Source organism: Ruditapes philippinarum, unplaced genomic scaffold, assembly GCF_026571515.1.
Source record: "Ruditapes philippinarum isolate M1 unplaced genomic scaffold, ASM2657151v2 ctg4287_1_1_1_1, whole genome shotgun sequence".
NCBI classification, from domain to species: Eukaryota; Metazoa; Mollusca; class Bivalvia; order Venerida; family Veneridae; genus Ruditapes; species Ruditapes philippinarum.
In genome coordinates this window covers 3,269-17,837 of record NW_026852319.1, presented here as the reverse complement: position 1 = coordinate 17,837, position 14,569 = coordinate 3,269, and the positions used below count along the sequence as shown (strand labels likewise).

General features: G+C 34.9%; 1 protein-coding gene across 1 annotated transcript in view; it reads left to right on the top strand.

The window, feature by feature from the left end:
• The window catches only part of LOC132756635 (pre-rRNA-processing protein TSR1 homolog), a 30,267-nt gene extending 22,053 nt beyond the window's left edge, over positions 1-8,214 (top strand). The window contains exons 17-20 of the mRNA XM_060747757.1: positions 3,397-3,499; positions 4,056-4,196; positions 4,661-4,735; positions 7,831-8,214. Of these exons, the coding sequence (XP_060603740.1) occupies positions 3,397-3,499; positions 4,056-4,196; positions 4,661-4,735; positions 7,831-8,048 (537 nt within the window). The 3' untranslated portion in view covers positions 8,049-8,214. The remainder of the gene's footprint in view (positions 1-3,396; positions 3,500-4,055; positions 4,197-4,660; positions 4,736-7,830) is intronic.
• Positions 8,215-14,569: the final 6,355 nt, after the last annotated feature.

Genomic DNA, 14,569 nt, shown 5'->3' with positions numbered 1-14,569 from the left:
TCCATTGCCTTTTTTGTCCGGACCATAACTTGAAGACTAATGGTTGGAATTCAATATAACTTCATACAATGGTCAAGCACATTGAGAGAAAGTGCAGTACACAAGAACCATAACTACATCTTGACTAATTACAGAGTTATTGCCCTTTGTTACTTTTCCTTGTCCAGAGCATAACTTGAAAACTACAGTTTGGAATTCAATACAACTTCATACAGTTGTCAAGGACATTAAAAGGAAGTGCAGTGCACAAGAGCCATAACTCCATTTTGACAAAATACAGAGGTACTGCCCTTTGATACTTTTCCTTGTCAGGAGCATAACTCAAAACATACTGGTTGGAATTCAAAACAACTTCATACAATGGCCAAGCACAATAAGAGGAAGTGCAGTGCACAAGAACGATAATTCTATCTTCAGTATTTATAGAGTTATTGCCCTTTGTTCCTTTTCTTTGTATTTCTGGATTTATTACAGAGTAATTCAATTAAACTTCATCAATGGCAAACCACATTGAAAGGAAATGCAACATATAAAAACCACAACTATCTTTAATTGCCCACAACCATAACTCTATATTTCAATTCTTTTACAAGGTATTTTGTTACTAGTAACATCCTCATTTCCGAAGCAGTCTTGTGGGGGTATTAATCACATTTAGTGATAGTTCTAGTTAATTTTGGATTAAAGTTTAATTATCACGATTGTCTATATACACGCATGACTGTTTTAAAATTTTCACAAGTCGAACGGCTTGCAGTTAGTTATTGGATCTGCGCCAATTAGTCTGGCTTCGAATACTAGGTGTGAAATTCTTTCATCATTGGTATAATCAGGTCCGAAATTTTACTTCGAAAATAGGAGGTATTGGAATAATGCATTTCGAATAATACGTTTGTAATTATATTGATTTATATAGAGATAAAAACAGGACCACCGATCTACTTCGGATAATGCCGGGTATTCGAATAAAGGGTTGTCGAATAACCGGGGTCGGACTGTATCATTATGCCCCCATTTCGAAGAAAAGGGGGTATATTGCTTTGCACTTGTCGGTCCGTCGGTCCGTCGGTCCGTTGGTTCGTCGGTCCGTCGGTCCGTAGACCAAATCGTTTCCGAGTGATAACTAAAGAACCCTTAGGCCTAGGAACTTCAAACTTGGTATGGTGATTGGTCATGACCAGTAGATGACCCCTATTGATTTTGGGGTCAAGGGGTCAAAGGTCAAGGTCACATTGACCTTGTAAGCAAAAACAGTTTCCGATCAATAACTAAAAAACCTTAAGGCCTAGGAACTTCAAACTTGGTATGGTGATTGGTCATGATCAGTAGATGACCCCTATTGATTTTGGGATCAAGGGGTCAAAGGTCAAGGTCACATTGACCTCTTGGGTAAAAACGGTTTCCGAGTGATAACTAAAGAATTCTTAGGCCTAGAAACTTCAAACTTGGTATGGTGATTGGTCATGACCAGTAGATGACCCCTATTGATTTTGGGGTCAAGGGGTCAAAGGTCAAGGTCACATTGACCTTGTAAACAAAAAGGGTTTCCGATCAATAACTAAAAAACCTTAAGGCCTAGGAACTTCAAACTTGGTATGGTGATTGGTCATGATCAGTAGATGACACCTATTGATTTTGGGATCAAGGGGTCAAAGGTCAAAGTCACATTGACCTCTAGGGTAAAAACGGTTTCCGAGTGATAACTAAAGAATTCTTAGGCCTAGAAACTTCAAACTTGGTATGGTGATTGGTCATGACCAGTAGATGACCCCTATTGATTTTTGGTCAAGGGGTCAAAGGTCAAGGTCACATTGACCTTGTAAACAAAAAGGGTTTCCGATCAATAACTAAAGAACCTTAAGGCCTAGGAACTTCAAACTTGGTATGGTGATTGGTCATGTCAGTAGATGACCCCTATTGATTTTGGGGTCAAGGGGTCAAAGGTCAAGGTCACATTGACCTCTTTGGTAAAAACCGTTTCCGATCAATAACAAAAGAACCCTGAGGCCTAGGGACTTCAAAATTAATATGGTGATTGGTCATGATCAGTAGATGACCCCTATTGATTTTGGGGTCAAGGGGTCAAAGGTTAAGGTCACATTGACATCTTAGGTAAAAACTGTTTCTGATCAATAACTAAAGAACCCTTAGGCCTAGGAACTTCAAACTTGGTATGGTGATTGGTCATGACCAGCAGATGACCCCTATTGATTTTGGGGTTAAGGGGTCAAAGGTCAAGGTCACATTGACCTTGTAAGTAAAAACGGTTTCTGATCAATAACTTAAGAATGCTTAGGAACTTCAAACTTGGCATTGTGATTGGTCATGACCAGCAGATGACCCCTATTCATTTTGGGGTCAAAGGTCAAGGTCACATTGACCTTGTATGTTAAAACGGTTTCCGATCAATAATAAAAGAACCCTTAGGCCTAGGAACTTCAAACTTGGCATGGTGATTGGTCATGACTAGCAGATGACCCCTATTGATTTTAGGGTCAAGGGGTCAAAGGTCAAGGTCACATTGACTTTGTAGGTAAAAACGGTCTATAACGTAAAACGCTTAGGCCTAGGAACTTCAAACTTTGTATGATGATTGGTCGTGACCAGCAGATGACCCCTATTGAATTTTGGGTCAAGGGGTCAAAGGTCAAGGTCATGACCAGTAGATACTTGATAACCCTTATTAATTGTTTGATCACTGGGTCAGAAGTCATGCATAATAACCTTATCACATGACTAATTGGCTGCTAATAGGGGGCATACATGTTTTACAAACATATCTTGTTAAAAGATAGAACTGCTACATTATTGTTGCATGTGACCTCTTTTAATAGAACAGTTTAAAATTTGCTTTGACCTTTTGAGGGGGATCATAAGAGCAAAAAAAAGAAAAAACATAAAAAGAAACTGGAAAATTTTGTATCAATTATCAGCAATCTTTACCACTTTTAAACAAACTCCATCCCACTCACACTTCAGTGATAAGTACAGTTATATAAAACCCAGTACATTTGTAAAACTAATGTTGAAAAAGTTGTGTATTATACCATATACAGTGTAATTACTTATAAGATTTTAGCTTATTCCATTACCTCTTTACTTGTTTCTTTTGATGATGAATAATTTCAAGAAATATGTTATTGAAGACAATGTAATATTGCAGTTTGAGAGGTTTATGTTATATTACAGTTCATGAGGTTTATGTTATATAACAGTTTTATAGGTTTATGTTATATGCAGTTTGAGAGGTTAATGTTACATTACAGTGAGAAAGGTTTATGTTATATTACAACTTGAGAGGTTAATGTTATGTTACAGTTTGAGAGATTTATGTTATATAACAGTTTGAGAGGTGTATGTTATATTACAGTTTGAGAGGTTTATGTTATATTACAGTTTGAGAGGTTTATGCCCCAGGACACAGCTGTTGTTGCTACATTATTTGCACCAATCTCCTTCCCTCCAGCACCAGTACTTGTCTTCCAAGATAGACCATTTGGTAAATAAAACATTTTAATTACTGTAATTGCTGTCCTAACTGCAAGCACCTGTCTTCTATTGAATGGTAGTTTTATACAATTGTGAAATCCATAAACTTTCCATGAAATAAGAAGATTATTTTTCAAGGCAATTAAAGCATCTTTACAATTTGCTTGTTTCCCTATAAGAAAGCTGTACATTTAGCTTACCAATGGTTCTACTCACAATCCTGATTGTGCAGGACATAATGACAAATGGGGCACCTGAGGTCTTCTTCTATCACTCAAGCTGGAAAATTGCCATATGACCTTGATGCATCTTAAATCATGGACAAAAGAAAATCAGATGCATGATTTAAGACAAAACTAATTTATAATAGTTAATGTCATGTACATGTTTTCAAACCTAAGTGTAAGTTTGTTTTTCATTTTCAATGTCACACTGTAATTACCTGTGTTTGTTAATATCATTTATAGAATGAAAGCTCTGTATCGTCATCATGGGTTATGAAGGAAAACACTACTTCCCCCACCTTCATGTTAATGAAAATTTTAGACCACTATTTTACATTTTAGGTGAGATAGAATTGGTTGCTAAGGGATCTTTATTATCAGTAGACCCAGACAGAACTGTTGTTAAACGTGCTGTACTTAGTGGACATCCTCTAAAGATTCACAAGAAATCTTGTGTAGTCAGATATATGTTCTTTAATAGAGGTAAGTCCAGTGTGACCTTTATTGTCATAATTATGTATGTTCTGTGCATTAATATAGAGTAGTGATATTAGTGATATTAGAAATCTGTAATTTTTGTCAATTAATCATAGTTAGAATTCGAAATTGATATAAGAAAAAGGATCATTGATGTTACTTTAAAAGTGTTCCAATCTATACCCTATTGTTGTAAAAATGCAGTAAGAAAAGTGTGAAACATACATGATATTAACAGTCACATGGAACAATTTATGGGAGATGAATAGGGGAGAGATTATATTGTCTAATGAGGAATTTAAAGTAATAGATCATCGTACCTGTTTTATTGTCAACATACATTGTTACACGTAACATAACCAAATAACTAAAATAACATTTGTACAACTACATGTATATTTGCTACTGTATTGTAAAAAATCATTTCTTATTCAATGTTAGTGACCAGAAACAATTCTTTATATTTTCAGAGGATATAAACTGGTTTAAACCAGTAGAATTACACACAAAATGGGGAAGAAGAGGTCATATTAAGGAACCATTAGGTATATATTTATAGTACATGTACAATTTTACATCTGTTTCAATCAGACTCTTGGTCTGTATTGTCATCTCGGAAAGGATGCTTAACCCTTAACCTATTTGAACTGAAAAATTAGCCATTGCCGCAAGTACAGGGCTAGTGCAGTATGACCAAGCACTTTACTGTTTGCTGAGAGGCTTATTTTTATGCCCCCACAGAGTGGGAGCATATAGCATTGCACTTGTCCGTCCGAGTGTCCGTACGTTTGTCCGTCTGTCCGTCCGTACGTCCCAAAATCTTGTGAACGCAACTCCTCTTAAACCGGATGGCAGATTTTGCTTAAACTTCCAGGGATGAACAACCTTAATGTGTAGATGGTAGTAAAGGAAGGAATTTTTGCTGCGACCAAATTTAACAGAATTATGGCCCTTTGTTGATTTTTTCACTATATACTATGTAGAAATTTTGTGAACGCAACTCCTCTTAAACCGGATGGCAGATTTTGCTTAAACTTCCAGGGATGAACAACCTTAATGTGTAGATGGCAGTAAAGGAAGGAATTTTTGCTGCGACCAAATTTAACAGAATTATGGCCCTTTATTGATTTTTTCACTATATACTATGTAGAAATTTTGTGAACGCAACTCCTCTTAAACCGAAATGGCAGATTTTGCTTAAACTTCCAGGGATGAACAACCTTAATGTGTAGATGGTAGTAAAGGAAGGAATTTTTGCTGCGATCAAATTTAACAGAATTATGACCCTTTGTTGATTTTTTCACTATATACTATGTAGAAATTTTGTGAACGCAACTCCTCTTAAACCGGATGGCAGATTTTGCTTAAACTTCCAGGGATGAACAACCTTTATGTGTAGATGGTAGTAAAGGAAGGAATCTTTGCTGCGACTAAATTTAACAGAATTATAGCCCTTTGTTGATTTTTAGTTTTCAACTTGTGGCACATGTAGTCCAAAAATTATTTGATCTAGAGTCATAAGATTGACAGAACAGGGGCGTGTGGGGGCATCCGTGTCCTATGGACACATTTCTAGTTTATATCTAGATATCCCCTAAATATGATAATGGACAATTCCAGAATGGAAGCTGGACAAGTTCATTTAAGTGGATTAGGGGTTTGTTTGAATTATTTACATATTGTTCCAACCCACCCAGGAACACTTACTTATTTCATATAATGAAATTGTAAAAGACTAGTGAAACTTTTGTAATACTGCTTGTTCCTGAAAATGCATTTTGAGTGAAATATTGCGTGTAAGGACCCGACGTGTTTCACCAATATAGATGGAATATATCCATACATGACTTAGACATAAAGCTGCGTGACACCATCCAGATTTATGAAACATGTTTGAAATTTTAATCCATTAAAAACAGTTTGGGTTATGATTTATTGTCCCCCGCCTTTTCGAAGAAAAAAGGGGGATATAGTAATAGGCTCCGTCCGTCTGTCCGTCCGTCCGTCACACTTTCGTGTCCGGTCCATAACTTTGTCATTTATTGAAGGAATCTGAAATAACTTGGCACAAATGTTTGTTATAATAAGACGATGTGTCATGTGCAAAAACCAGACCTCTATCTCCAAGGTCAAGGTCACACTTGCTCATTCAAGGTCAACATTGTCTATTTGATGGTATACATGTATGTCGTGTCCGGTCCATAACTTTCTTATCTTTGAAGGGATTTTGTAAATACTTGCCACAATTGTTCACAATAATGAGACGATGTGTCATGCGCAACAACCGGTCACCTACCTCCAAGGTCAAGGTCACACTTGGAGGTCAAAGATTAACATAGTCTATTACAGGGTATATTTTGTGTCCGGTCCATAACTTTTTTTATAGATCAAAGGATTTTGTAAATACTTGCCACAATTGTTCACAATAATGAGACGATGTGTCATGCGCAACAACCGGTCACCTACCTCCAAGGTCAAGGTCACACTTGGAGGTCAAAGATTAACATAGTCTATTACAGGGTATATTTTGTGTCCGGTCCATAGGTTTTTTTATAGATCAAAGGATTTTGTAAATACTTGCCACAAATAGTCACTATAATAAGACAATGTGTCGTGCGCAACATCTGCATCCCTACCTCCCAAGTTCAAGGTCACACTTAGAGGTCAAAAGATAACGTATTCTGTTTTAGGGTATATTTTGTACTTCTTCAGGATTTTGAAATAACTAGGCACAAATAGTCACAATAATAAGACAATATGTCAGGTACAACACCTGCACCCCTACCTCCAAGGTCAAGGTCACACTTAGAGGTCAAAGGTTAACAGAGTCTGTTATATGGTTTATTTTGTGTCCCGTCTTATAACTTCTTCATAGATCAAGGGATTTTGAAAATACTTGGCACAAATAGTCACAATGATAAGATGATATGTCATGCATAACACATGTGTCCCTACCTCCAAGGTCAAGGTCACACATAGAGGTCAAACATTTACATACTCTGTAATAGGGTATATTTTGTGTCCAGTCCATAACCTGGAATTTTAAAAATACTTTGCACAAATAATCACAATAATAAGATGATATGTCAGGCGCAAAACATGGGTCCCTACCTCCAAGGTCACACTTAGAGGTCAAAGATTGACATAGTCTGTTATAGGGTATATTTTGTGTCCGATCTATAACTTCTACATAGTTCAAGGGATTTTGAAAATACTTGACACAAATAGTAATATTAATTAGATGATATGTCATGCACAACACCTGCACCCCTACCTCCAAGGTCAAAGTCACCATTTGAGGTCAAAGGTTAACATGATAGAATTTTACATTCCGTGTTTCATTTTACTAGTATTTCTTTTATTAATTCATTGTTGCATTTGTAGATTTAGCATTGATCATAATTTTGGAATGAAAGTCCTGACATCCATACCTCAATCTTTTGAAATAGCACAATTTTATGCTTCATATAAAACTTCCCCGAGGCGGGGGACGTTGGTAACTCTGTTACAAATTCTTGTTTAATATTTGGTTTGGTGTACTTATTTCTGATACATTTAGTTGATACTGATGCTTTACAACAATCAATGAGGCAGTGATTAGATTATAAATAACTACTTTATTTGGTGCTGTATTTTTCAGGAACACATGGACATATGAAGTGTGTTTTTGACGGACAGCTAAAGTCACAAGACACTATTTTAATGAACCTGTACAAGAGAGTGTTTCCAAAATGGACATACAGTCCTGTAGTGAACAGACCTACAAGTATAGCGAGGTCATCTAACTATGTTTCCATGGAAACCATAGACGAGGAAGATGAAGAAAAAGAAGGAGCAGCATTTGCCATGTTTGATTAGATATCTGAATATCTTATTGAAGACATTTTGTTGAAATTCCTAATTAATGCAAGCCTTCTCTTTTGTTTACCGGAGATTTGTTTAATAGATTTTTGTTATTGAAATATCTGGAACTTTTATTTCACAAGAAGAAAACAAATATGAGAAAAATTAAATCTATAATGAGTTTGTTTTGCTTTTTGTTACTTCTATCTGCCTGCTTGTCCTGAAATCAATCAGAACTGCTAAAATCCAACCTGTTTATTGTGTCGCCTTGAAAAAGTCGAATTTTGTTTGAGGCGCAGTCCCCTAAGGCTCGCTGGAACATAACTCAATATAGGTCGGATTGACTGCATGCTTCTTTCAATGACCCAAAGTACAGTGCTCAAGAATGGTTACTCTGCACTTTTTATTTTTAGCTCACCTGTCACAAAGTGACAAGGTGAGCTTTTGTGATTGCTTTTCGTCCAGCATCCGTCCGTCCATAAACTTTTACTTTGAATGACATCTTCTCATAAACCACTAAGCCAATTTCATCCAAACTTCACAGGAATGTTCCTTTGGTGGTCACCTTTAAAAATTGTTCAAAGAATTTAATTCCATGCAGAACACTGGTTGCCATGGCAACCGAAAGAAAAAAACTTTAAATATCTTCTTTTTATAAAACCCAAAGAGCTAGAGCTTAGATGTATGGCATGAAAAATCTTCTAGTGAGTGTCTACAAATTTTGTTCAAATAAAAGCCCCGGGGTCAAAATTGGCCACGCCCCAGGAGGTCATTGATTTTCCCAATATGCATATAGTAAAAACTTTAAAAATCTTCTTTTTAAGAACCAAAGAGAGCTAGAGCTAAGATATTTAGCATGAAACATCTTCTAATGAGTGTCTACCAAGTTTGTTCAAATAAAAGCCCTGGGGTCAAAATTGGCCCTGCCCCAGAGGGTCATTGATTTTCCCTATATGCATATAGTAAAAACTTAAAAAATCTTCTTTTAAAGAACTCGAAGAGCTAGAGCTTCGATATTTAGCATGAAACATGTTCTAATGGGTGTCTACCAAGTTTGTTCAAATAAAAGCCCTGGGGTCAAAATTGGACCCGTCCCGGGGGTCATTGATTTTCCTTATAATATATGTGTATAGCAAAAACTTAAAAAAAAATCTTCTTTAAAAACACTTAAATAGCTATAGTTTAGATATGAAGCATGAAACATCTTCTAGTGAGTGTCTACAAAGTTTGTTTCAGATAAAAGCCCTGGGGTCAAAATTGGCCCTGCCCCGGGGGTCATTGATTTTCCTTATATGTTTATAGCAAAAACTTAAAAATCTTCTTTGAAAAAAACCCAAATAGCTAGAGTTTAGATATTAAGCATGAAAACATGTTCTAGTAAGTATCTACAAAGTTTGTTCAAATAGAAGCCCTGGGATCAAAACTGGCCCCACCCCAGGGGTGTCATTGTTTTTAACTTAATAATATGTGTATAGTAAAAAATCTTCTTTTAAAAAACCCAATGAGCTAGAGCTAAGATGTTTAGCATGAAACATCTTCTTATGGGTGTCTACCAAGTTTGTTCAAATAAAAGCCCTGGAGTTAAAATTAACCCTGCCGGGGGTGGGAGCCGGGGCAGATCATTGTTTTTCATTATATGTGTGTAGTAAAAACTTAACATCATGAAACATCTTCTTATGTGTGTCTTCCAAGTTTGTTCAAATAAAAGCCCTTGGGTTTAAACTGGCCACCCTCCGGGGGCCTATATACAGGTGAGCGACCTCAGGGCCGCCATCATGGCCCTCTTGTTTGAGTTATTGCCCTTATCTTTATTTTTGTCTGGATCATTTCTCCTAAACTATAGAAGCTATGGACTTCAAATTTCATAGGATGATAGATCTCATTGAGAAGAAGTGCAGTAAACCGGTACGTTGTATTTCATGATTTTGTAGTTATTGCCCTTTGTTATTTTTGTCCGGATCATTACTCAAGTCACTAAAGGTCAGTCAGATTGACTCCAAACTTGGTATGCATGCATCTTTTCAATGACCCGAAGTGCAGTGCACAAGAATTGTTACTCCTCACTTCTTATTTTTCGAGTTCTTGCCCTTTGTTAATTTTCATACTTTATTTTTGTCCGGATCATAACTCAAGTCACTATAGGTCAGATTGACTCCAAACTTGGTATGCATACTTCCTTTTAATGACTCGAAGTGCAGTGCACAAAAATTGTTACTCCTCACTCCTTATTTTTTGAGTTCTTGCCCTTTGTTAATTTTCATACTTTTGTCCGGGCCATTTCTCCTTAAGTATAAAAGCTATGGACTTGAAACTTCATATATATAGGATGATATATCTCATTGAGAAGAAGTGCAGTGCACAAAAATCCGTACTAAGTACTTCATTAATTTTGAGTGATTGCCGTTTATTAATTTTCATACTTTATTTTTGTCTGGGCCAATGTGGGACATTATACAGCGTGTATGTATATAAAATGAAATGAACAACTTTTCTTACTTGTATGAAAATATATTTCCATATCATTTGGTCATAACACATCCGGACTATACATAAGAACACACAAATAGTTTGTTTATTTTCTTATGGTTTGTTAAGATTTAAGTCACACAAACATTGTAATGTTCAAATAGAGGCTTTTCTGGTGGAGAAGACATCCGTCATTAATTTAAACACAGACGGACGCCTAAGTAAAAACAACGACGTTTAAAATTCTTGCTGGACAGCTTCCTTATATGAAAAAAGAAAGTTATTTATTGGCGGTTTGTAAAACTCTTGTGCAAAACGAAACGTGAATATAACAACATATCACCATGCCAAATGTTGCTTCATAAACTATTCTAAACTATGTTCAATGTTGTTGTCTACAACATTTTTATTTCGTATGTAACAATAAGAAATAATATCATTAATACACCATAAAGAACACCAGGATAATTCATGTTTTATAAATACATGTATACATTTTTGTTACATTTTATCCGGGGAGTTTTAAAGTTACGATATATTAGAAAACGTAAGAACATTTAAAAAGCTAATATTTTAACAGGAGATAAAGCAAGCCTCTTGTTGATCAATACGTTTAATTTAAAGTGTTCTATTTGACTAAGATAATGATTGACATACATTTTAATAAACTTGTGTAAATGTCGGATACAATTAAACATCAAAATCAAGTTGTGTATAAATATTAATTGTTGCTTGTCATTAATAGCCTTAAGTCAGATAAGTGATATAAGGGATATCATGGCCCTATTGTCATATGCATATTGTCAGGTGACATCAATAGTAAACATTGACTTTCCATAGCAACTAGTAACTTGTGTAGCACCCAGTGGCTTTCCTAGTAAACATTGACTTTCCATAGCAACCAGTGCCTTGATTAGCAACCTAGGACTTTCTATTGCAACAAGTAACAACAATAGAAGTTCTTCAATTCCAATAATAGTATTGATTTCCCTAGCAACCAGTGACATGCATAAAAACCATTCATTTCCAATAGCAACTAGTGATTTTGTATAGCAACAAGTAACTTTGCTTCGCAAGTAATTCCATAGCAGTCATTGACTTTGCAAAGTTACTAGCGACTTAAATAGCAACCATTGACTTTCCATAGCAACCATTAACATCCAAAGCAACCAATGACTTTCCTAAGCAACCAGTGATTTTCATACCAACCCGTGATTTCCATAGCAACTTTTGGCTTTCTTAGGAACCAGTGACTCTCTGTAGGAAAAAGGAGTTAAGTGGTAGCCAGACTTTCAAAAGTTACCAGTACTTTCCATAGAAGTAATTACTTTCCGTAGCAAAAATTGATTTTCCATAGCAACCAATCATTTTCAATAGAAACTTGTATTTTTTCATTTCCATAGCAACCAGTGACTTTCCATAGCAAACCGTAAATTTCTAAAGCAACCATTGACTTCCAAAGCAAAACCATTAGCTTTTTTACAAAGCAGCCGGTAGACACCATAACAAAAGTTGACTTTCCATAGCAATGAGTTAATCTACCATTGACTTTCATAGCAACCACTGGCTTCCAAAAAAAAAAAAGAGAAAAAAAGAAAAAACATTGAGTTTGTCAAGCAACAATTGGTTTTTAATTTAACAGTAACTATTGATTTATCTAAGCAATAGCAGCCTTATTTTCAGGTGCAGATATGAATTTGTGGTATTAGTTTAAGATTTTTATGGTATCAGTTTAAGATTAAGACTTTATATCTGCTTTTAAATTATAGTTTACAATATTAATTCTTCCTTGTATGTATACTTACGTGAGCAAGATAAGAGCCATCATTGCCCTCTTGTAATATAGACAGTTTTCAATTCATTTATGTCCCAACTCAAATAAGTAGTTGGGGTGCTGATACCATACTGACAAATTTAAGATGATAATGTTGTTTAGGGAAACAAAACATTATATAAAATTCAATTCCAGTTTCAATTCGAATTTTATTGGTAATAAAGAAGGCCTCCTACCCAACTACATTATACAATATAACATCATATGTCTAAGGTTGTGTAATATTAATATACATTTTTTGTTTCATAATGGCTTGTACAAAAATGTAACTAATCTTATTTTATCATCATCAGAACACTGCATATATAAAATAAAAATCTAAATATTCAACATTAAATTTTGTAACATTTAAAGAATACATGAAATTCATCTTCAATAACAATACCATACATAACAATATTGACAATAACGAAAGACCAATCTGACGTCCAGTTTAAAAATTAAAAAAAACTATGACTTGAACAACGGAATGTTGCAAATGCTTTTCTTACATAAAATGGTAGATAAATACATAAATATCTTTCAGGATTTAACATTAAACGTAGCTTTGAATTGTTTAAATGCATTATAACGAGACGAATCATGTATCTGTTGACAACAGTCTTGATATTTACAATCAACAAGTCTTTGTTTAAAGCAAGACAGAAACACACTATTATCACCAATAGTTTGGTTTAACAAAACAAATCCAGAGCCAAAACTATATAACAAATATCTAATAGAAGACCGTGTATATTTATAATAGATTTTAGAAGACGACAATATTGATAGAGGGATAAGACATGGAAATGACACTGGATCAATAATATTGATAAACTGAGGGATAAGACATAGAAATGACACTGGATCAATAATATTGATAGAGGGATAAGACAAGGAAATGATACTGGATCAACAATATTGATAAAATGAGGGATAAGACATGAAAATGACACTAGATCAATAATATTGATAGAGGGACAAGACAAGGAAATGATACTGGATCAACAATATTGATAAAATGAGGGATAAGACATGAAAATGACACTAGATCAATAATATTGATAAACTGAGGGATAAGACATGGAAATGACACTAGATCAATAATATTGATAGAGGGATAAGACAAGGAAATGATACTGGATCAACAATATTGATAAAATGAGGGATAAGACATGCAAATAACACTGGATCAACAATATTGATAGAAGGATAAGTCATGGAATCGACACTGGATCAATAATATTGATAGAGGGATAAGACAAGGAAATGATACTAGATCAACAATATTGATAAAATGAGGGATAAGACATGCAAATGACACTGGATCAACAATATTGATAGAAGGATAAGTCATGGAATCGACACTGGATCAATAATATTGATAGAGGGATAAAATATGGAAATGACACTAGATCAATAACATTGATAGAGGGATAAGACATGGAAATGACACTGGATCAATAATATTGATAAACCGAGGGATAAGACAAGGAATTGACACTGGATCAATAATATTGATAAACTGAGGGATAAGACATGGAAATGACACTGGATCAATAATATTGATAGAGGGATAAGACATGGAAATGACACTGGATCAATAATATTGATAGAGGGATAAGACATGGAAATGACACTAGATCAATAATATTGATAGAGGGACAAGACATGGAACTGACACAGGATAAATAATATTGATAGAGGGATAAGACATGGAATTGACACTGGATCAATAATATTGTTAGAGGGATAAGACATGGAAATGACACTGGATCAACAAAATTGACTGAGGGATAAGCCATGGAAATGATACTGGATCAACAATATTGATGGAGGGATAAGACATGAAAATGACACTGGATCAATAATATTGATAGAGGGATAAGACATGGAATTGACACTGGATCAATAATATTGATAGAGGGATAAGACATGAAAATGACACTGGATCAATAATATTGATAGAGGGATAAGACATGGAATTGATACTGAATCAATAATATTGATAGAGGGATAAGAAATGGAAATTACACTGGATCAACAAAATTGACTGAGGGATAAGACATGAAAATGACACTGGATCAACAATATTGATAGAGGGATAAGACATGGAATTGACACTGGATCAATAATATTGATAGAAGGATTAGACATGGAAATGACACTGGATCAATAATATTGATAAACTGAGGGATAAGACATGGAAATGATACTGAATCAATAATATTGATAGAGGGATAAGAAATGGAAATTA